This window comes from Calliopsis andreniformis, chromosome 5 (assembly GCF_051401765.1).
Source record: "Calliopsis andreniformis isolate RMS-2024a chromosome 5, iyCalAndr_principal, whole genome shotgun sequence".
NCBI classification, from domain to species: domain Eukaryota; kingdom Metazoa; phylum Arthropoda; class Insecta; order Hymenoptera; family Andrenidae; genus Calliopsis; species Calliopsis andreniformis.
In genome coordinates this window covers 2,954,658-2,975,055 of record NC_135066.1, presented here as the reverse complement: position 1 = coordinate 2,975,055, position 20,398 = coordinate 2,954,658, and the positions used below count along the sequence as shown (strand labels likewise).

The following is a 20,398-nucleotide window of genomic DNA, read 5'->3' as shown; positions in this document are numbered from 1 at the left end:
CAACGAATGGTCCAAAACATAGTTGGTAACTTTTATTAGGTAACTGAAAAAGTTCTGTCGCTTTTGGACTTAAAATGTCGCTTATATTCTAATAAAAGTTCTGTGTTTTATAAAAAAGAAATTTGTAATAAATCTTCTGATTAAAATTACTGTATTTAAAAAGTAAGAGTGACTTACTGTAACTCCAAGAGCGACAGAACTTTTTTATTCACCTGATATTTAATGTATTCTTGTTTCGCTATATCAATGCAAATATAAGAGAGAAAGTATTTTTCTATACGCATGGAGTTTCTCTTTTGCTCGCATATTTGTTTAACTTAACCCTCCATGTAGCAAGCGCTTTTAATCGACGAAGGTACATTCATAATACTCATACTTCAAGGAAATACGTCATTCTTCCAGCGCATACAGTGTGAAATGTCGTCGCGTGACAATTACCATTACTTCAGACTTTCACTTTTTTAACGATTATTTGAAGCCCTTGGCGATGCTACTGTAACAAATAGACGTGTTTGTGATCTCCCTAGTGTTTGGTAGCTGCCATTAAAAAGTGAAAATTACTACTGTACACCATAGAATTATCTCTAAACCGTGTTGACTGGAAGAACTATTTCAACACAAAGCAAGGACAGACATTTAAGAAGACACTGACTGTATCTCATTACTGAGAGTGTTCGATGATTTCGAGGGCGAAAGCAACGTCATTGCTTCCGCAGAGCCTGCAGCTTTTGCGAGGTCGTACGGCGATTGGCCTGCCTTGTCGAGACATTCTGTCTCTACACCCTTTTCCAACAAGAACTGGATAACTGACACTTTATTGTGTAACGCCGCGAAGTGCAGAGGTGTCCTCCCAGAGATGTCGTGTTGCGATAGATCAGCATTCGCGAGGCCATACGATTTAAGACGCTTCACGTTCCCTACAGCAGCTGCGATGCACATCTTCTCTGCTATCAGGTGCGCACTACCATGCAAATGGGCACCACACTGCAGCAGAACTTTGATAATCTAGGAAAAAGAAGACTTGTGATTATTTTTTGTTCATAGTTGTGATCCAAATGATTTAGAGCAACGTATGCCTGACAAAATAATACTTTACTTCGTGATGATCATATTCGATAGCATCTGTAAGCGGTGTACGATCAAATCGATCCTTTATATGGACGTTTGCGCCCATTCTCAAAAGACAGTGAACAATGCGAACATCTCCCTCGCAGCATGCAATGTGCAACGCTGTACGACCGTCTGCATTCGTCTGTGAAATGTCTGCACCCTAAAACAGGAGACAACAGAATTATATAAATTCATATAAACGTGAAGGAAGATTCATTGGCTCCACTTACGTAGCCTTTTAAAGCTTCGAGTTTCACTTCGTCGTGAGAGAGTACAGCCGCGTTCAACATCGCTGGGAACAAAATCGTGCCCAATTCTTGAAGCTCAGACGTCGAGGAGATTCTCAGAGACCTAGCGACTGCATCCACAAGATCCAGATCCTGAAGAAACGGCGGTCTTCCTGCAGTCAGCTCTCCTCGTAAATTAGTTTGCATCATTTGCCGCTTCGTCTCTATATCCCATTCTTTTTTCGACAATACGTAAGCGAGCTTAGTCAAAGCTGCTTCAGGGGTCATGTCAAACCCTGATATCACACCTGTGCATTAAATATTGAATTGCTATGGAAGAAAGCTAGACTCTGTATGTATAAAATTATGCTATAGATTCAAATAGACTTTGTGTCCATCGCGAAGTCGCCAAGCAAACAATTCATGAAATAAAGAAAATAGATTTCGAAGATACCAGCTTCTTCCAGCTGTTTTCCAGACTCGTATACGCCCGACACGCAGCCTGTCGAACATTGCGTAATATTTACTATGATAATCCCGCGCTTGGCCGCTTCGGACAACTCTATAATTATATCCTTCCGATTCATGGGCATGTTTCCGGCTCCGTAGGTTTGTAATACGACACCCTCGATAGGGGGTTGCAAGAACGTCTTCACTAGATCCGTGGTTATGCTTGGAAATATACGAAGCAAGCCAACGTTTCTATTCAAGCTCGCGTGTACGTGAAACTTTTCCAACGTGCAAGGGCGAAAAATCGCTCGATAATCCACTGAAAAGCAAAAACAACTTCATTGAGACGCATTGAATGGAGATATCTGAAATTCACGAGGCAAAGATTCTAATACGTAGATCTACATTGAATAATAGTTCATGGAAGTCAGACGTATGCGTAATACGATTAATCAAAGGTCATAAATGATTCTTGACTTAAGATATTTAACCCGACTTGACTTTCCTACATCTCTGATAATGAGCCGTTTATCTTCCTCACATGTTCTATGATTAAAATCATAACGGTGGGGTATACTGATACAGTCTGACACTTCATTGTACTACGATTACAGAGAACTGATATAAACGTTATGCTGTCTCGAAACCGAGATTAATCAGAAACGCGAATTTAATTAATGAATAGCCTTCAGTGATCGCAGACCTTCTATTTTGATGTTAGCTTTGGCCAAGGGTGCGCAGTTCGGCGAGGAAAACGCTTCAAACGCTGTGGCTGATATTTTGCTCGTACGATTTCCTCTCATTAAGTTTGTCCCGAAATACACGCACACTTCTGGTATGTTGTAATTAGCGGCTATCACCAAGGATGACAGAAAGTTGTCCAGACCATCGCTTCTAGTATCGAAGATGGGCACTTGGGAGCCAGTTAAAATAACTATCTTTCCTAGAGCTTCGAGCATAAATGAGAGAGCGGATGCGGTATAACTTAAGGTGTCTGTTCCGTGTAGAACAACAAAACCATCAAAATGCTCGTAAGATTGCTGTAACAAGAAAAATTCGCTGCTTATTTAATATTTCGATAATTCAAGCAACGAGATTCCGTTAGAAAAGGATCTCTTCAAATGTCCTCAGGCATATTTGCATACCTTTACGTTTTTCTCCTACATTTGCATAAGTTCCCAGAACAAGTATCGTGAATATATATATATATTTATAATGACTAGCGAAGGTTTTACCTTAATATCTTCGGCGATACGAATCCAATCGTCCATCGTCATGTTGCTGGAATCGCAGAGCGGCGAGTACTCCAATACGTTGTAAATGACACGACGACTGTCTGTTGCATTCATTCTTAAAAGAGAAGGCAACGAGAGATACATAAAATTACGAAAATTGTTATTATAGGAATCATCGATTCTCGTTATTGAATAATACCTGCACTTACGGAAGCACTAGGGGACCCATGGATCCAAATCGTTCCTCCGCGTACTCTCGATCGTGCATGTGCGGATAATTCCGCAGCTTCTTCAAGAAAGCGTTCTCCTTGGGCACCAAAACTAAACACATGAATATTAAATATATTCTATTTATTTTGAGTAACTAATTGGAGGCCATCAGAAGAGAAATGAAATAAAATAAAATCAAAATCAAACTTAATCAGAACTTAAAAAAAAGAAATTCAAGTGAGAGAGGAGACATCAAAGGAAAATTTGAAAATGAAGAACTTTATAGTCCCACGACCCACATATGGGTCAGGACAATAATCTGACCGAAGATTTCTCAAGTTTTTAAAAGCTTCTTGCTGAATTTCCAACTAAAACATATGTTACTTTTAACAATAATGGAATGATCCCTCCACCTTCATTTATGAATTAGTATGTCAATTACTATGAACGTGTTAAAACTCCAAATTAGTAAGTACCTCCATTCTCGTTCCTTATCATCCCTATGGTGCCACCAGTGTAGAGGACCAGCACGCGTCCATCGCGGACAGTTTCAGTAGCCATTCGACCAGAACTGTTGTTTCTCAGCTGATCCATAGGTCGTCTTCCTCCAACATTTTCAGTCTGACTTTCATCCCGGGCCTCGGTGTTTACAGGTGTTTGTGACATACTGACGCTCAACATGATCGCAGTTGTGTGTTATCGCGGCGGTGCCTCTATCGGGAATGATTTATAATACAATTTGTGTGGGCCACACTTACGACGATCGTGGCTCTCGATACCACGTGCTTTCCAAGCTCGCTCTATATGTGTATATTGGAGAGACAGAAGCCACCTCCAGAAGACTAGCCAGCTTTTTATGGGCAAAGGCGTAGAACTAGAGGGGTCATTATAAATCGTAGAGATCTAGCGTTAGACGTTAGATCGTATACATTTCTTCGGCTGAAGTTCACTGCTCGTTTCGCGCGACAAATGAGCGCGGGTCGAACACTTTTCGGTCATTAAATGAATTCCCTTTACATGACGAAGACTTAAATGAAAGCTTACGTTTACAATTGGCTGTCTCAGGTGGAGTGTGACTCTTCCGTATTTATAGAGTATTCTACACCCTCAAAGTATACTATTCATTATCACAAGTTAGCAAATATAGATTTAGATACAGTTTCCGCATTACAAAACATAATTCTGCGTTTCTACTGAATGACAATCGAGAGATACGATATATACTTTCATAATTCTGCAGCTTTTACGTTGATAAAGAGTTTATTTCATAAAAATGAATAACATATAAAAAATATATGTACAATTTATTGACACCTCCGATATACTTCCTCCAACAGTTTCAATCAGACCTACAAGACGATGCTTATTCCCACTATTTTAAGTATTTTCTTCGCACGTCTGTTACCTCAACGGTTTTCAACTCTTAGGGACAGCCTTTCAAAAAACGCAATTTCGAGAAATCAACAGACTAAATTAATCATTGAGAAAAATTCGACGTGCGTTACGAAAAGTAGCTCGGCTCATTTGCCTTACAAAAAGTAGCATATCTCGACTATCTACGAAAAGGAATATATTTCATCCTTCCTTACAAATAGTACCATGTCACGCTTTTACCAGGAGAAGTGATCCATCTCGTCATTTCACCACGAAAAAGATAACATTTGATAGCATGTAGCTCGCTTGTACTAGTAAAGAGTACAAAAGGTTCCATTCTTTGGAAAGAAAAGCGAAACATAGTATTTAGAATCACAGCGAAGACAAATATGTTCTTTTTCGTAAAAAAAATGAGACCTGTTATTTTTCATCACGCACGTCGATGTAAATCGCGTACCTTGGAGTATCTGTATTTCTGATAGCAGTCTAGTAATAGATCGTACGACACCAGGAGCAGGGATCCGCACAGTGTTGTCAACAGATTAGTAAAAACCCCTTTGTAAAACCCGAGGAGGCCGTCTTTTCTCCTAATCGTGCTAACCTGACGATAGATAACACATGTTGTATCCTTCGAACGATGACAATTTGATATTGACGTATTACTGCATCTCTTTACCAACCACTTGTCGTATGGGCACGTAATTCTTCGAACCGCGCCCACTCCAAAGCATTTTCTGCCTTGACATCGTGTCTAAAGGATAAGCGATAAATGTTGCGACGATAGATGCTAATTGAGCGAACATTAGAGATACGAAGAACGGTGCTTTTTCGATTTGAAACGCCGAATCAGACCAGTTGCCATTCAAATATGCTCGCTTACCCACCGTGTAGATGCCAAAGTAAGTGGACCTAGAGTTCACGTTAAATGCGCTGTGGCAAACTATTTAAAAAGAGGTATAGGAAATGCTTCGTTTCCATAACAAACCATAACTCTCTAGAAAACTCTAAATACAGTCATTTAAACCTGTACAAGAACACTCCAACACAGGAAAGCGACATTCCTTGGTAAAAACCTCTGAAACCATCACTCTTGTATATTTTCCTCGCGCAATCACTCAAGCTGAGGAACTCTCGTTTGACTATTTTGCTATCGCCAACATCGACAGATATCCGGGTGGTGCAGAAGCTAAGTGGATACAGGAGCGTACAGGAAGTCATGCCAACAGCACCGCCAGTCAAAAACGGAAGTACGATGTTACTGTACCTCGTCCTGGGTTCAATTGTCTGTATAACACTGTTCGATATTTATATGCATATGCACATTTTCGTAGATCGTAGGTCGCTGAATAATTGACTGTAGCCAGGAATATCGCGGTGCATTGTTAAGCTGATGCATAAATAAGTGACATAACGCTTCTCCCTTTTTCCTCAATGCAATTACTGACATTCACGAATGGAAATATGAATGCTAATGACGAATATCGAGCTCACCCCAAACACTATACCCCTTGTTCCCCACCAGTGGGTTGCATCTTTCATTTCTCTGGACTATAATTGAATATAAAAAGAGAAGGGAGAAGTGACAGTACTTACGCATCAACCTAATATCTTCGGTGCACATACCTGTCGAAAGGCATCATAGTATATCTCATAAAAGGAGAAGTTAATCGCCTGCGTGGGAAAGTATCGACAAATGTTGAGAAAGTTGCCGCGCCACAGAGATAATAATCCCTGCTCCCGTGGAATCCTGATAACCGCGTTCAAGAAACCAGAATAGACGTCTCTCTCCGCCTTTCCTATCTGTCGGCTGCTCGCCTGCGTCTGCAGGATCAATTTGATCCTCTCCAACGGAGCGGTCATCGTTTTAAACACTATCGCTAATATCCCCGAGATAATAAAGGAGGCTCCAAAATTTCCAGCTTGGAAACTTAATCGGTCGTACTGATTGCGAAGTTTCGCGTCCATCCCGAAATCTTCGACCCAACGCTTGCCTCTGTCCATCGTCAATAGTTAATACTATCAACACGCTGTCCTTTACATTTTTTAAATTACGCGCCTCCTGAGCCACTCATATGAGTAACTCGCTTGAAAACGATCATTTAAATTTGCGTCTGATCGACTCTGTTTGGTTAACTTTATGTTGAAGTGACAATTTATGTGAATACCAATGAATACAGAAATCAGTAGGAATACAAATTTCCGAGAACGATAATCGATCAATCGTTTCTCGAAATTGTACTGTCAATGCAAAAATACACATCCCTTATCGTTTACCAGTTAATCAAATTTTGCGCGAGTCAATGATCTTCAATGCATTTATCCTTATCTCAGGTTTGCATCCTGTAATTTCTGTGTCTGACCATATTTGACGCGCCGCGTCGGTGAGATAGGTTATAAAATGTTGCAAATAATGATAGGGAATTGTTGACTCAATTAAGTTCTTATAAAACTGTATAAAACTCACCCATCAGGGGACCAGTTTGTCAACGTTGAATAGTAGTGAACGAAACGTGGCATAACTATATGTCAGTGTAAACGTCAACGCCCGTCCCGTTATGGATAGAGCTACTATACAAGAGAAACTTGAAGCTTATAGACGTCGGAAACGTAAGGAAGAGATGATAGAGTCTATTAGAAGAACGATACAAAATGTCTTACCGTGGAACGGGAATGAAACAGTCGTAGAATCGTTGGTGTTAGTGTCACCGGTCAGTGAGAAGGTAAGGTTACGTTTTTGTGATACAAAATCTGTCGATATTCCTTAGAGTGCTAACATGCGTGTCACACGTTGTGACAGTACGAGGATGTTAGTATAACGTGGTTCAGAAGTGAGAGGATAAACGTGACTTATATGAAAAGTAGCCAAAGCAATATTTATTGCAGAACATACATAGATCAACACAATTAAGAATTGAAAACTTGCAGGATGACAAAGAAGATATAGAAAGCACTTGTTCTGACGATAGCGTACCTGAAACGCGATCGACAGTGCTGAAAACGATAATATATCTACTTTATTTTCTTCTGTGGGCTACATTGTATATAATTGCAATCAAATTTGAATTTGGAGCGATATATTTTATCTTGTCTACGTTAATATGTATTTGGCTAAATACTCACACCAGACCAAAGAGAGCAGGGGAACCTAGCGCCTATTCTGTTTTCAATCCAAACTGTGAAGCTATCGAAGGAACATTTGACGCTTCACAAATTGAAAGACAAATAAGATACGGCATAGGAAGCGTACGTTGACATAAATTATAGAACCTTTAAGTTGGTCTTATTTATCACAGGCAGAAGTAATACATGTTTTGTACTTGTATGTGTATAAATGTGTGTGTATCGGTGAAAAATAGGAACTCCTAAGTGTAAAGTTAAGCTAAGTGTATGGTAACAGTGTTTAGAAATGTGTCGGTGTGTAAGAAACAGTAGCAACTGGGTCAAGCTGCCACAGTCATTTCAAGATACATTTAATGTTTAAAGTTCTTGTACTCTTGCATCTTTTCTACCGATTTTGTAAAATTTGGATGGCTGTTTCATAACATTTTGTCAGTTCGTTAAGGTACATTGAAATTACGTTGAAAGGCTCATGATTTAGTTTAACAAGCTCTACCCAATTAGTTCTGGATGAAGATTTCAGAACAGAGCATAGAAGAGTTCTATCCACATCCATCACTAAATCATTTAATATCCTTGTATCAAGGGAGCTGCAAGAAAGAGAAGGATAGATTCTTCTAGCTTTTTAAATGCTCAAATTTGTAAATATAACGATTTTATGTAAGTATTTGTAAAAATTACATACTTGGTGCTATCCATTGTGTCAATCCTTCCATTTAAAGTTTTAAAATTAGTTAACAATCTAGCAGATGTTTCCTGTATTTTTTCTAAAAGAAATATACAAACTAAATTAATATTTAAACAGCTGGATTATTTAAATATCCTAAATACCTTTGATTTCCAGAAACTCAGTATTATTTATGGAATCCAGCATTTTAGAAACAGTCCCATTAAAATAATTTACATTCCATTTCATGAGTATACATTCTGATAATCTCCAAATAGTTTGACTAACTATTTGTACTAAAACTATTTTATGTAGATCTCTTTTTTGTTCATTTGCTTTAATTGCAGCATCATTGTTCTAAGTTCATAAAAAAAATTTGCAGTTTTACAAAAAATAATGGAAACAATTCTTCAGTGTATCTACTTGCTACTTACACTTACCATGAATGACAATACTGCATAAGGCATATCTAAATTAAAGTGAAAGTTTGTAGTATTATAAGGCACATTTGAAGGTATCAATTGGTCCTTATAAGAGAACAATCTTTTTATATTACTAGCAGCATCAAGAACCATAGATTGTATTACATCAGACCCAGACACAATAAAAGGACCCTTGTCTGCAACCAATTGAGATAAATTAGATACTGAAACCACTTATCACCTGCACAAAAAAGTATCAACAAACCTTGCAAAGTATGGTAACGTATAACAAGGTAAGCTAGAACTCTATGATGCATATAAGTGGGCAATGTTTCAGAGCAAGAATTCGAAGGTCCCACACATAAGCAGAAAATAAGAGATCTACGAGGTTTCCAACCATGCTCTTCGTGAATCTGATTCAAAATCTTCACCAGTTTTAAAGCAATACCGACACCCTCACCGCTAACTGATAGAACTACATACCTATCTGAAAAAGTAACAGTAAGTGAAACATGTCATTCAGTGCGCTCAAAATCAGCTTGTAGAATTTCAATCACCAGGTTCTCTGGTTCCTCTGACAGTAGCAGCGATACACGATTGATACGTAACAACTTTCTGAATGAGCGGCAAGTTCGATAGAGTTCCATTCGTTCGACGTACTTGGTCGCTATTCAAATCGGAAGATTCCCAGTTCCTAATGTTTTTCGTTAATGTTTAGGGTAATGCAAGAATTTTCACCATGAAAATGAGAAAATGAGAGAGGAACATACGTTTGGAAATCGGCATCGAGGGGTGCTCGTTCCAGTTGTCGCAGCATCAAATCCTGAAGATATTCGGTGCTCTCGAGACCATTCCCCGCTAACTCGAGACGCTTCTTTTCCGCGCGGTGTTCCATTGCCCTTTGCGTGGCGAAGCGTCCGAGCAAGAAACCGCACAACAAGCATAGGAAACCGATGGAGAAGAGTAGCGAGAAACACATACGTTTCGTCACGAACTCGCTGGACTCGCCGATCCCGCGAGCCATTTGTAAGCTAAGAACCCGCTGCATCTTTGCTGACGATCTTCAATTTCGATTCTCAGAAACTCAGCCACTGATAAAAGTCATACTGTCCGTCAGCACTTTCTTTCGAGCATAAACGATAATGCACACGAGTCTCTTGATCCTTCTTTACGAAGTCTTAGATGGTCTTAGATTCTATTGTCTGAAAAAGTCTTTGAGAGGAGAACGTTCACTGATTTTTAAAAGAGAGATAAAGGAATGAAGATTGAAGATTGTGCAAATTCATGTAAAATGATTAAAAAATTACCAAATGAAAAAAAATTCGTTTTTAAAGCACGATTGTAATATCGATAAATTGTTATAATTCGATGAATCGAAGAAGCAACTTAAATTTCAAATTTAAATTTATATAAAACACATGGAGATTTAATGTGAAACACAGGAATGAAATTTTTTTAACAGACTCTCGATTCCCTCGATGCAAATTTCCATGACTGTCCTCTTCCGTTGTCTCTGGTCGGCCACTTGCTTTAAAACTGCGTGGGCTAAGACTGATATATTTGTCAGTCCGTCTCGTCGGCTTTCCACCACTCTAGTGTCTCGTCGATTATAATATCCTCGACAGAACAAGTGCAAATAAACTCGAAGAGGAAAGTCAGAAGTGAAAAATTATAAAACTCTTACAATCCCACTCTAAAACGTGTACTAAAAGTTTGGAATAAAATTATTTTGTCTAGACTTTCGTTTTTTAAATAATCACCTTCTTTAAAAATATGCAAAGTACGCGCCCACTCGATTTGTATTTTAATGAGGTCTATTAGAGCAATTTATGATCCCATACCTGTTTTGCATTCTCAAAATTAAACATTTTATATTTTTGTGAAACATTTATGCAGAATTTCTGTTCTATTATAAATTTTAAAGCTTCCTATTATATATTCTTGCAATTTTTAAATATTTTTTGTTGCCCGAAGTTTCTCAATCTAGTCAGTCTTCGATCTATCAATATATTCACAATTTTCTAACTGATTTGTCATCATTAAGTTAGCGTCGTCTCCCGTTACAGAAACACTAACAGAGAATGGATCACATAAATGATATTTATAATCGTAACACCATCGTCGCTGAGTTTGTGCTGTGAAACTTATTTCGGGCAATAATATGGTGACGATGTTTCGCTTATAAATAGTTTTCGATGTATTACGTGCACGTGCAAGGTTGTTTCAACTATAGAGCGTGTTTAAGTCTCAAAATATACAAAATTTGTCCAGTGGCTGCAAGTCCTAATAGCCTTCTCTTCAAAGAAAATAATTATTGTAAGAAACTTATAACTGCCATCAAAGTGGTTCTTTTTTTATTGCGCAAACATAGTATAATCGTTACTCTTTTACTATTCAAGATGAAGATTTCTGCAACAACGATATTCCTACTTTACAGAAAGCAGACACACGAGAAATCCTATATAGTCTATTTGTAGGCTCTTTATTATTAGAGTCAGCAGTAAAATAAACATTTCTTAAGCAATGAAATTCTCGATACACCTCTCGGAACAAAGCTGGCGGGTTTAAACCGCGAAGAAGTAAAAATAAATTTCGAAATGAGAGATTTCTCCTCGCGGGCATTTACGAAAACCCCAGTGGTTGTAAAGATTCGTTTATTTCTTTAAGCGTTCTTTTTTGAGACTGAGAAAGTACATTTGGAATGAAATCTTAAAAAGAAACAAAACATTTAAGTGCGATTCTCGGAAAAAAATTGCCCAGACAAACATCACGGAAGTGATGTCATCGCTGCGTTGGTGTTTTGTTTCTTTGAAAAGCACTTCCTTGAATTTTCAAACCACATGTTCTGCGAAAAAGGATCCCCCTATCGGGAGACATATGCAAATAAAATATTCATCTCTCCTTCAAGCATGAAGCGGCATTTGACTTCAGTTACGCATTAGGTAGAAGCACGTGGAGTCTTTCCCGCGCTTGCGAGTCTTGCGATTCCTCGAAAGCGCTCTTATCCTATGCTTTTTCATTTCAAGCAGGAACGCAACGTGTGCCCTTATTGCGTCGTTTCCGGGAATCGCTTCAAAAAGTAAATATGACAACTATAGATCCAATATTAACGTGTCCTTACGATAAAGTTCACCGAATTCGCAAGAGCGTGTTGCCATATCACTTGGTACGCTGCGGCAAAAACAATACCTCTTCGGGAAAGCTACACTGTCCTTTTGACGTGTTTCATCTGGTAGATGAAATCTATTTGGAGGTAAGTTGAAGCTTGTGGACACTGTTTTTAAGCATTTTTCCGGTATTATGTATAATATTTGATATATTAGAGCCACATTGAAAATTGTGCAAGCAGTGGGAATATAAAAAGTAGCCAATATGATCTAGAACCAGAGTATGAAGTGGGAACAGTGCCATTGGAAGTGGTTAAAAACTTAACTGTGCCTGTGATGACAGATTGGAATGAGGTTTCAATGACCTATCATTTTATATGTTTTAGTATTTCAATGTTGTTACGTATTATTTGTAATTTAAGGAATACACAAAGCCATACGATCCTTGGGAAAGTACAAAAGACAGAAACATTACACGATGTGTAATAGGGGGCTCGAAGTCATTCAAAAAGAAATTTAAATTAGCAGAGCGTAAAAGAATAAAAGAACTTGAAAGAAAAAAAGTAGTTGCTTCAAATCGGACAAAATGCATGGTATGTTTCAATTTATGTTTATGAGAGAATTAATACTCATGGGGTCTTACAAATGTATAAATATTTTTTGCTTCTCCTTTCAGAAACACGAAATGCAGGAGAAATATGTAAATGTGTCAAGTCTTGTTCATAAAATGAGTAGATTGTATTTAGAAGATTTTGATACTTTATTGCAAAGTATTGACTTTAGTAAACTCTGCATCACTGATATTAATAAAACTTTTAGTAAAGAAAAGTGTACGTCAGAGATCATTGAAAAGGTAATAAATACATGTTTTATATAAAAAGAGATAGTGTAAACCAGTAACACAAAAAAATGTTGCAGGTGTTAGTTCAGAAGTTTAAGAAGTTGTTGTTGTATCATCTTCACAAACAAAGTTCCTAAATGTGAAGACAAAACCAAAAAGACAGAAGAGCATTATATAATTTTTTTATATGAATTGGACCTATTTATAGTTCATAAGAACTGCTTAGATAGCAGTATTTATTACTTCTATATTTTTGTATTGTTATAGTTCTATTTAACTTAAATGTATCAGCATGAAAAAAATGAAGAAAACATATTTTTCTATATAAAATAATATTTTCCTAAGAATTTATTGTTTTCAATATAAAGATCATGTTCACTAAATGCATGTCTCGTCTTTTATTTTAAAAATCACTAAACCCGCGACCTTCGAACTTTTATCTAGTAATTATATATTTGCTACCCATTAAAGCAAGTTTTTAAATTATATTTTCACGATAGCGCTTAAAACTTTGAAAGTACATGAATTACTTATGACGAGTGAAATGAATATTGCGTGTGCTTTATATCGATAAAAAGTTTAATATAGAACGTACTATTTTTTAATTTATATACATCGTAATACGTTTATTTCATTTATCAAACAATTTCAAAATAAATATTAATCATTAAATACGTACATGCACGCAGTTCATTCGATTCTAGTCACATAACTACAGATGCATCACTAATTTATCCCATTATATACACCTCAAAACGTCTAAAATTGATTTTACACGTTTCCATCTGTATGCGATTGGTCAAATTAACGATGCACTTGTAGCTTTGCAGCTACGATCTATTGAACTGCAGGTGCACGCAGCAAGGGAGAGGTCGCATTTAACGCACAGTATACTGCCACTGCAATTTAATCGATTTTAGACGTATAATATTTGAAGACGACTTTTATCATACAAAAATTACATGACAAATAAAATACACCTATCTGACTGTACATATAAGCTATATAATATCCGTAAAAAACTCTTTAAGGTCATTTCCAACGAGCTGCTCCTCATTTACTCGCTACTAGCTCTTGATAGCAATCACGAGGATGCCTCTTTATGATGCTGTTTTATGTGGCTTTTCAAGTATCTTTTTTGACCAAATTTCATGCCACATTTACAGTCAAATGGTTTCTCTTCGTTATGTGTCGCTTTGTGTCGAACAACTTCCCCCTTCACCGAGAAAGATTTACCACAGATTTCGCAGACAAAAGCCTTGATGCGCGTATGCGTGGTTTCATGATTGGTCAATCGTTGCCTGCTTCTAAAGCATTTCTCACAATACGAACATTTATGCGGCTTGTAATCCGTGTGTATGCGATTGTGGACGTAAATCGAATTCAGGGTACGGAACATCTTAGGGCAGTGTTCACATGCATACGGCCGTTCACCAGTATGGATTCTTCGATGATCATCTTTCGCACCTTTGTTCGCAAACGCACGACCACAGATGTCGCAGGCATATTTCTTCAGCCCATCGTGAACGTCCCTTATATGCCTGGCCAGGTCTTGCTCGATCCTATACGATTTCCCACATAGGTCGCATGTGCAGGGACGTTTGTCGAAATGAACGCGAATGTGGCGTAAAAAACCCCGTTTCGTCAGTATAATTTTCTTACAAGTATCACACTTGTAAGACAGCCGATTATTGATCTTCTGCTGCGCCTTTCTCACCAGCTCCGTTTCGCTTGTATTTTCTCCCCAATTTATTTCTGTATGCCTGTATATGTGGTTCTCCAGCACCCACTTCTTCCTGAAAGTTCTTCCACACAAATTGCAAGTAAACGAAGAAAATTTTTCTGTTTCTTCGTTTGTAGCTTTCTTATCCTGTAGACTATCTTTTTCTACATCAGTCGAGCGTTCTACTGTGTCGTCTTTCGTAGCATCCTTTGGCTCCTCGTAGCTCGTACCATGTGTCTTCATGTGTTCTTCGAAGTCTTTACCTTGACTATAGGCTAGCTTACAATACTGACAATAGTGAATCTGAACCGAGTGTTCAGTGTTCATATGATCTATAAAATACTGCATGTTCACGAAGATGGTATTGCATCGAACGCACTGGACGTACTCGATCCCCTCCTTGTTTGTACTTTCGTTTTTGATCTTCAGTATACGCGCAACGCCGCTGGATTTAGTCTTCCACCTGTAAAACAAACAGACATCCGATATCAAACCGCTGAACGCGAAGCTTGGTGCAAGTTCTTGTTGTGACTCTTCAGGTAACGTTCTTGGCTGAATCTCGCGTCGCACACGCTACAAATGTACAAGCCCCGATTCTCGCTATGGACCCGCTTGTGGCGACTGATGCAGCCTTTACTGCGGAATCGTTTGTCACAAATGTCGCAAGGGTAAGGTTTCTGCTCTGTATGAACGAAAACGTGTTTGGTCAGCTCCTGCTTGCGACGGAAGCTTTGCTCGCAGAAGGGACATTCATGGGGGAATCTGTTCGAGTGAAAGGATCTGTGAACGTGCAGAGATGCCTTTTGCTTAAACGATTTCCCGCAGGTTTCGCAGACGTGAGGTCTCTCTCCAGTGTGAGTGCGCCTGTGCTCGTCCCGCGAGGCTCTTGAAGCTAAACAACGACCACATATATCGCAGGGGAACTTTTTAATTCCTGTATGGACGTCGCGCACGTGTCTGTTCAGGCCTGATGCAGAGTGAAAGCTTTTCCCACAGACGTGACACGTGTAGGGTCTCTCTCCAGTATGAGTGTTGCGATGGATCAGAAAGTTATAGGAAGTAGACAATGTTTTCCCGCAGTCTTCACATTTATAGTAAGTGAATCCATTATCAGTGATCCTGGATCGAGCTAATTCGTCGCGCTTCTGCAGAGTTCGTCTCGACAACGTAACACGTTCCATACGTTTCTCGGTGGTAGATGTTCCTACATTCTCTTTCAATTCCACGTTTCCCTCTTGGACAGCGTCGTCAGTAGGAGAAGTTGATATGCACTTCTTCGAGTCAGTTTTTGAAAGCAATTGCACTCCTGAAGAGTGACTTTCTCTGTCCGAATGGTGACTGCTTTGCGAGTCGTTCGACTCGAGTTTCGCGTCGAGTTCGGCTTGATCTTTACACCTGAAAAGACAGTTATCTCCCGTTATTTGGCGGCAGCCACCGACGAGCTCACGTTATGCTTAATTCTCTTATGGCTAACTAGGTAACGTTTCTGACGAAACGAGAGGTCGCACTCGGTGCACTGCCACGGTTTCTCGTCGAAATGAATCAGCCGATGACGCTTCAGCTCGTGTTTAATGCGGAAACAGCGACCGCAGATGTCACAAGCGTGGGGTTTCTCGCCTGTGTGTTTAGTTATGTGTATTAGCAGCGGCGGTCGAGTGCGGAAACTCTGATTGCAGAAATTGCACTTGAAAGGGAACACGTCTGAGTGGGTGCGATTGTGCACGAACAGAGAAGCTTTCTGTTTGAACGATTTCCCGCACACGTTGCAGACGTATGGTCGTTCTCCTGTGTGTATGCGTCTGTGGTCCTCAGCGTTGCGCTTGGTGGTGAACATTCGACCGCAAATGTCGCATGGGAAATTCTTTATGCCTGCGTGGGTGTCCTTTAGGTGCCTCGCTAAGCCCTGATTCACGCGAAACTGCTTCCCACAGAGATGACAAGTATAGGGACGTTCTCCAGTGTGGATTCGTATATGCCAGAAGAAGGTATATGGTGAATAAAGGTTTTTGCCACATTCGTTGCAGTGATAATACACTTTTCCATTGACTTCTGTCTTAGCACGCATCACCAAATCTCTGTCGATGTACCTCAGTTTCTTGTCTTTCTTCTCTGTGAATTCTGGATGTGATTCAGTTAAGTGAATCTCTAATTGCTTCTTCATCCTGCTCGTATAATCGCAATACATACAAGGATACGTTTCATATCTTCTTCTTTTGCATCTCTGATACAATTGCCAGTGTGGCTCATCTTCATCCTCTGTACTGTCGTCCTCGTTTTTGTCTGAATCCTTTGATACATTTTCGTCTTCACCGTCCATGTCTTTTGTGTTTATATTACTGCATGCTTCTATGTTACTTTCGGATATGTGTCGTATTAAGTGACATTCTGTTCCAAAACTTTCTTTACAGTTTTTATATGTGCGTTGATCTTCTGATGAATCGGTGGATGTGTTTATTGACGATACAGTTTCATTTGTGCAATTTTCAGGGGATAGCATGGTTTTCACGATTTCTGACATGTTAAAGTCTGTGCTGTTGAAGTTTTTAAAAGAATCATTGGTCTTTTCTTTTATACTTTCTTCAGTATTCGTTCTAATACATTTTCGAGGGACTGTAGATTTGATAGTGGGTTGAATTATATTATTTGTACATTTCGTTGTCATATGCCACGAACAGTATGCCGAGAAGGATTTCTTCTGAGGTAGACCAAACCTGGAAAAATAATAAATGTACCAGATTTGAATGTTTTCGTTCTGCATCCAAAGTAGTCAGAGTTATCTGTGTAGAAGAAAATTATAAAACGCATATTAGCATGTTCGTAAAGTTTCAATGTGTCTGCTTTTATTGTGATTGTTCAAGTAACGTTTCTGTCGGAATGCCAATCCACATTTCAGACAAACGAATGGTTTATTATCCGAGTGAACTAGTTTATGCCTAACAAGCTCCGATTTCACTCTAAACTTTTTCGAACAGATGTTACAAGCATAGTTCTTCTCTCCTGTATGAGTGGTTACATGAGCCAGCATTTCCTGCCTTCTACGGAATTTTTTGTTACAGTGAGTACACGAATGTGGAAACTCGTCTGTATGTAATTTACTGTGAATATAGAGGGAAGCTTTTGATTTGAATGTCTTCCCACACGAGTCACATATGTATGGTCTTTCTCCTGTGTGCGTCCTACGATGATCCTCTTTCGTAGCTTTGGATGCGAAACATTTGCCACAAATATCACACATGAAGTTTTTCAGCTTTGCATGAACATCTTTCACGTGTCTCGAAAGGCCACCAGAATCTCGGAATTGCTTTCCACACGTGTGACAAGTAAATGGTCTTTCGCCTCTATGAATCCTCATATGTCTCACGTATGAATCTTTTAATTTAAAGCACCTTCCACACTCAGCACATTTATGAGATTTCTGGACGTCAATGGGACCTTTGCGTTTCGTATGATCGCAAGGGCCTTCATGGGTTTTCTTATCCCTCGAGCAAAGTTTACATTTCCCTTTCGTCTTTCCATTTCCATCTTTCGAATTCAAAGACTCTTCTGGTACGCATGCTACATTTTCTAGATCATTTATTTCGTATAGTTGGGAAACCTCTTCCTTCCAATCAATATCATTATTTTGTAGTGGATCAGAAGGCACTACAGCAGGTTGATCGAACGTCGAATTCATAACCGTGATCCATACCGAATCGCAATCTCCGTTATCTGTGGGTTTTCTGTCTTGTTGCTGGCACTTTTTTCTGTGTGGCTTCCGAAATACATTCTGCGTGTCTAGAAACACCTTAAATGGTGTTTGCATCTTACTGCACCTGCAAAACAGTCAATGCTTGACTCCGGATTTGCAGCTACTGTGTAACGATGCGGAAGATTGTTCTTGTTCAATCCAATTATCAATGGCACTTGGGAAGAATGATCTTTCTCGATGATTTTTAAAGTCTAACTCTTGTTATTTCATAGGTACGCGTATTATACATGTTTGTTTCTCTTTATGTCCGCATAGACAGAACAATCCTTGTCCCATATTTCAAATAGAAATAGTCAACGCGGAATGTTTTCTTTGAGAGTTTTTACTTGTTTCACGCAGTGAATATATATTTTATGGATTTTGACAAAAGATTTAATTATAAAAGGCATATTTTCTGCACGTTCAATTAAATGTATTGTAGTTCCAGTGTACTATCTATGTTCTTTTTTTTAATAAAGGAAATTATTACCTGTCTGGATTATTGACAGCTGATTCTTCATTAACTTCATCCTTTACAGCTTCCTGTTGTTGATGCTACAATTAAAAGAATTAAAAGAATTTTTGAAGGTATATTTAAAACTTAAATTCTCACAGGAGTTTTACACTTACTAGAGATTCTGTAGCATTAGATGCTGATGTAATATCTTGCATGGGAGCTTCCAATACTTCTGAATTCTAAAAAAATAATATAAAAACTTTATTATCTATCATTTTTTTTCTTTTTTATATTTATATGTACCTGTTTTTCCTGCAGAGCATCATGTATTTCTAACAATTGCTTTTCTGCAGTTAGACATCCTCCTAAGAGTTCATGCCATGCTAATAATGTAGCAGCACAATGGTAACACAATTGTAAAGGAAGTATATCATTTTCAGATATCTATAATGAAATGAAATGTATGTAACTGTGGTATAAATACATATGTAATGTATATGAACCGTTTTTTCAAGTACATACACGTATAGGTAGATGTTTGTGGATTTTACTGCATAAATCATGTTGCAAACCTTCTCCTTCAAATATCGGAATTAAATGGTCACTAGTATTAGCACATATTCTACATAAATTAGACCATGGCAATCTTTCATTGCACTGTGTTATTGTCAACTCTTCATTAGGAGCTTCTGTTACAGTTTCTTGTTCATTCTGAACATCTGTTACTACGAAAAATCTTTCTTCTTCGGTTGTTAATGCAGTATTTTCTGTGACCATGTTCTTTACAGTTTGAATTAAAATTGAATCCTCTCCACAGGACTCCAACGTAACAGAATTTTCAGCTTCCATTGTATCTTAAATAAAACACTATTATTATTGCATTATTAAAGATTGTATCGATTTTATTAAGCCTTTACGAAAACCCACTTACTGAGAAAAATGGAAGTATCACAAAAAATATACTTTTTCCCAAAAATATAAACGACGAGGACTTAAAAACTAATAAATTAATTTCGTTCTTGTCAAAGTCTCATTTCTTACTGTGCATCACGAACACTGTTTCGTCGAATTTCAATTACTCAATACCTTGACAGATGAATTATTTTCGCGCGCATTTTTTTGTAAATCACTTGAAATCATAATATATTCTTCGAATGCCTCGCGTTCCAGCCATTGTCATAAATATTTACGAATTTTCAGCTTGCGTGTCATCCTACTGCCGCCGAATTTCGTTCGTGGATCAAACGAGGGAAAAGTAGGAAAATATTCTGTCCTTGCAGCGTAGGCAATTCATTTAATCGAGTTTTTCCAGAAAACTCTGTTCTGTGACTTTGTTCAGCGTTCAAATTCTGATGTAAATCTTAAGGAGATAATTATACGCAACATTAATGGCTAAATTTTAGAGAAAAGCCGACAGGCCACTGATCTTTATCTACTGAACGCGACATAGAATTTATATTGTATTTGTAGAAAGGCTGCGTGCAGACATTTTTGAGAAACAAATAGTTGCGCCACCTATATGACGATTCTGGTACTACGACATTCTACTCTTTGCGTAGCGCGGGTTTTTTGGATGAAATGTCTGTAGAAAATTTTTGAAAATGTAAATACGAATTCTGACTTACTACATTTTATTTCGAGTACTTGAATTTGAAGATAATTTTACAATGCGAAAATACGTATGCTTATAGATACATACAATCAATGCTTTCCAGTATTATTTAAATATTT

General features: G+C 38.2%; 7 protein-coding genes across 10 annotated transcripts; 2 read left to right on the top strand and 5 right to left on the bottom strand.

The window, feature by feature from the left end:
• Positions 1-38: 38 nt before the first annotated feature.
• LOC143179776 (L-asparaginase) lies at positions 39-7,306 on the bottom strand. 3 transcript variants are annotated; one of them, XM_076379134.1, is made up of 9 exons: positions 7,265-7,306; positions 3,709-3,945; positions 3,232-3,343; positions 3,023-3,137; positions 2,491-2,827; positions 1,792-2,106; positions 1,341-1,645; positions 1,097-1,270; positions 39-1,005 (listed from the first exon to the last, which is right to left on the bottom strand). In XM_076379134.1, exons 2-9 carry the CDS (start codon positions 3,911-3,913, stop codon positions 637-639), a joined length of 1,932 nt encoding a protein of 643 aa, XP_076235249.1. In that variant the 5' UTR covers positions 3,914-3,945; positions 7,265-7,306; the 3' UTR covers positions 39-636. The 3 variants fall into 3 exon arrangements, with proteins under 3 accessions (XP_076235249.1, XP_076235247.1, XP_076235250.1); XM_076379132.1 differs by lacking the exon at positions 7,265-7,306 and adding an exon at positions 5,064-5,201; XM_076379135.1 differs by lacking the exon at positions 7,265-7,306 and having other exon boundaries at positions 3,222-3,343; positions 3,709-3,727.
• Positions 4,187-6,359, bottom strand: LOC143179784 (ADP/ATP translocase 2). Its single transcript, XM_076379144.1, has 4 exons — positions 6,230-6,359; positions 5,631-5,900; positions 5,287-5,515; positions 4,187-5,207 (listed from the first exon to the last, which is right to left on the bottom strand). Exons 1-4 carry the CDS (start codon positions 6,256-6,258, stop codon positions 5,037-5,039), a joined length of 699 nt encoding a protein of 232 aa, XP_076235259.1. The 5' UTR covers positions 6,259-6,359; the 3' UTR covers positions 4,187-5,036.
• On the top strand, positions 6,914-7,906 carry Saysd1 (SAYSVFN motif domain containing 1). 2 transcript variants are annotated; one of them, XM_076379148.1, is made up of 3 exons: positions 6,914-6,937; positions 7,078-7,326; positions 7,532-7,906. In XM_076379148.1, the coding sequence occupies exons 2-3, from the start codon at positions 7,162-7,164 to the stop codon at positions 7,856-7,858; spliced, it is 492 nt and encodes a 163-aa protein (XP_076235263.1). In that variant the 5' UTR covers positions 6,914-6,937; positions 7,078-7,161; the 3' UTR covers positions 7,859-7,906. The 2 variants fall into 2 exon arrangements, with proteins under 2 accessions (XP_076235263.1, XP_076235264.1); XM_076379149.1 differs by lacking the exon at positions 6,914-6,937 and having other exon boundaries at positions 7,045-7,326.
• A 140-nt stretch (positions 7,907-8,046) lies between these two features.
• On the bottom strand, positions 8,047-10,947 carry LOC143179778 (uncharacterized). The gene is made up of 8 exons (XM_076379136.1): positions 10,654-10,947; positions 9,583-10,024; positions 9,370-9,506; positions 9,078-9,299; positions 8,831-9,009; positions 8,555-8,747; positions 8,409-8,490; positions 8,047-8,313 (listed from the first exon to the last, which is right to left on the bottom strand). Exons 2-8 carry the CDS (start codon positions 9,858-9,860, stop codon positions 8,112-8,114), a joined length of 1,293 nt encoding a protein of 430 aa, XP_076235251.1. The 5' UTR covers positions 9,861-10,024; positions 10,654-10,947; the 3' UTR covers positions 8,047-8,111.
• Positions 10,948-11,738: 791 nt separating this feature from the next.
• Positions 11,739-12,974, top strand: LOC143179783 (uncharacterized). Its single transcript, XM_076379143.1, has 5 exons — positions 11,739-12,065; positions 12,136-12,273; positions 12,342-12,512; positions 12,596-12,772; positions 12,838-12,974. Exons 1-5 carry the CDS (start codon positions 11,898-11,900, stop codon positions 12,895-12,897), a joined length of 714 nt encoding a protein of 237 aa, XP_076235258.1. The 5' UTR covers positions 11,739-11,897; the 3' UTR covers positions 12,898-12,974.
• Positions 12,975-13,131: 157 nt separating this feature from the next.
• On the bottom strand, positions 13,132-15,664 carry LOC143179557 (uncharacterized). The gene is made up of 2 exons (XM_076378854.1): positions 15,092-15,664; positions 13,132-15,035 (listed from the first exon to the last, which is right to left on the bottom strand). The coding sequence occupies exons 1-2, from the start codon at positions 15,662-15,664 to the stop codon at positions 13,845-13,847; spliced, it is 1,764 nt and encodes a 587-aa protein (XP_076234969.1). The 3' UTR covers positions 13,132-13,844.
• A 113-nt stretch (positions 15,665-15,777) lies between these two features.
• On the bottom strand, positions 15,778-20,079 carry LOC143179556 (uncharacterized). The gene is made up of 7 exons (XM_076378853.1): positions 19,599-20,079; positions 19,190-19,521; positions 18,971-19,111; positions 18,841-18,906; positions 18,701-18,765; positions 17,293-18,295; positions 15,778-17,235 (listed from the first exon to the last, which is right to left on the bottom strand). Exons 2-7 carry the CDS (start codon positions 19,514-19,516, stop codon positions 15,901-15,903), a joined length of 2,937 nt encoding a protein of 978 aa, XP_076234968.1. The 5' UTR covers positions 19,517-19,521; positions 19,599-20,079; the 3' UTR covers positions 15,778-15,900.
• Positions 20,080-20,398: the final 319 nt, after the last annotated feature.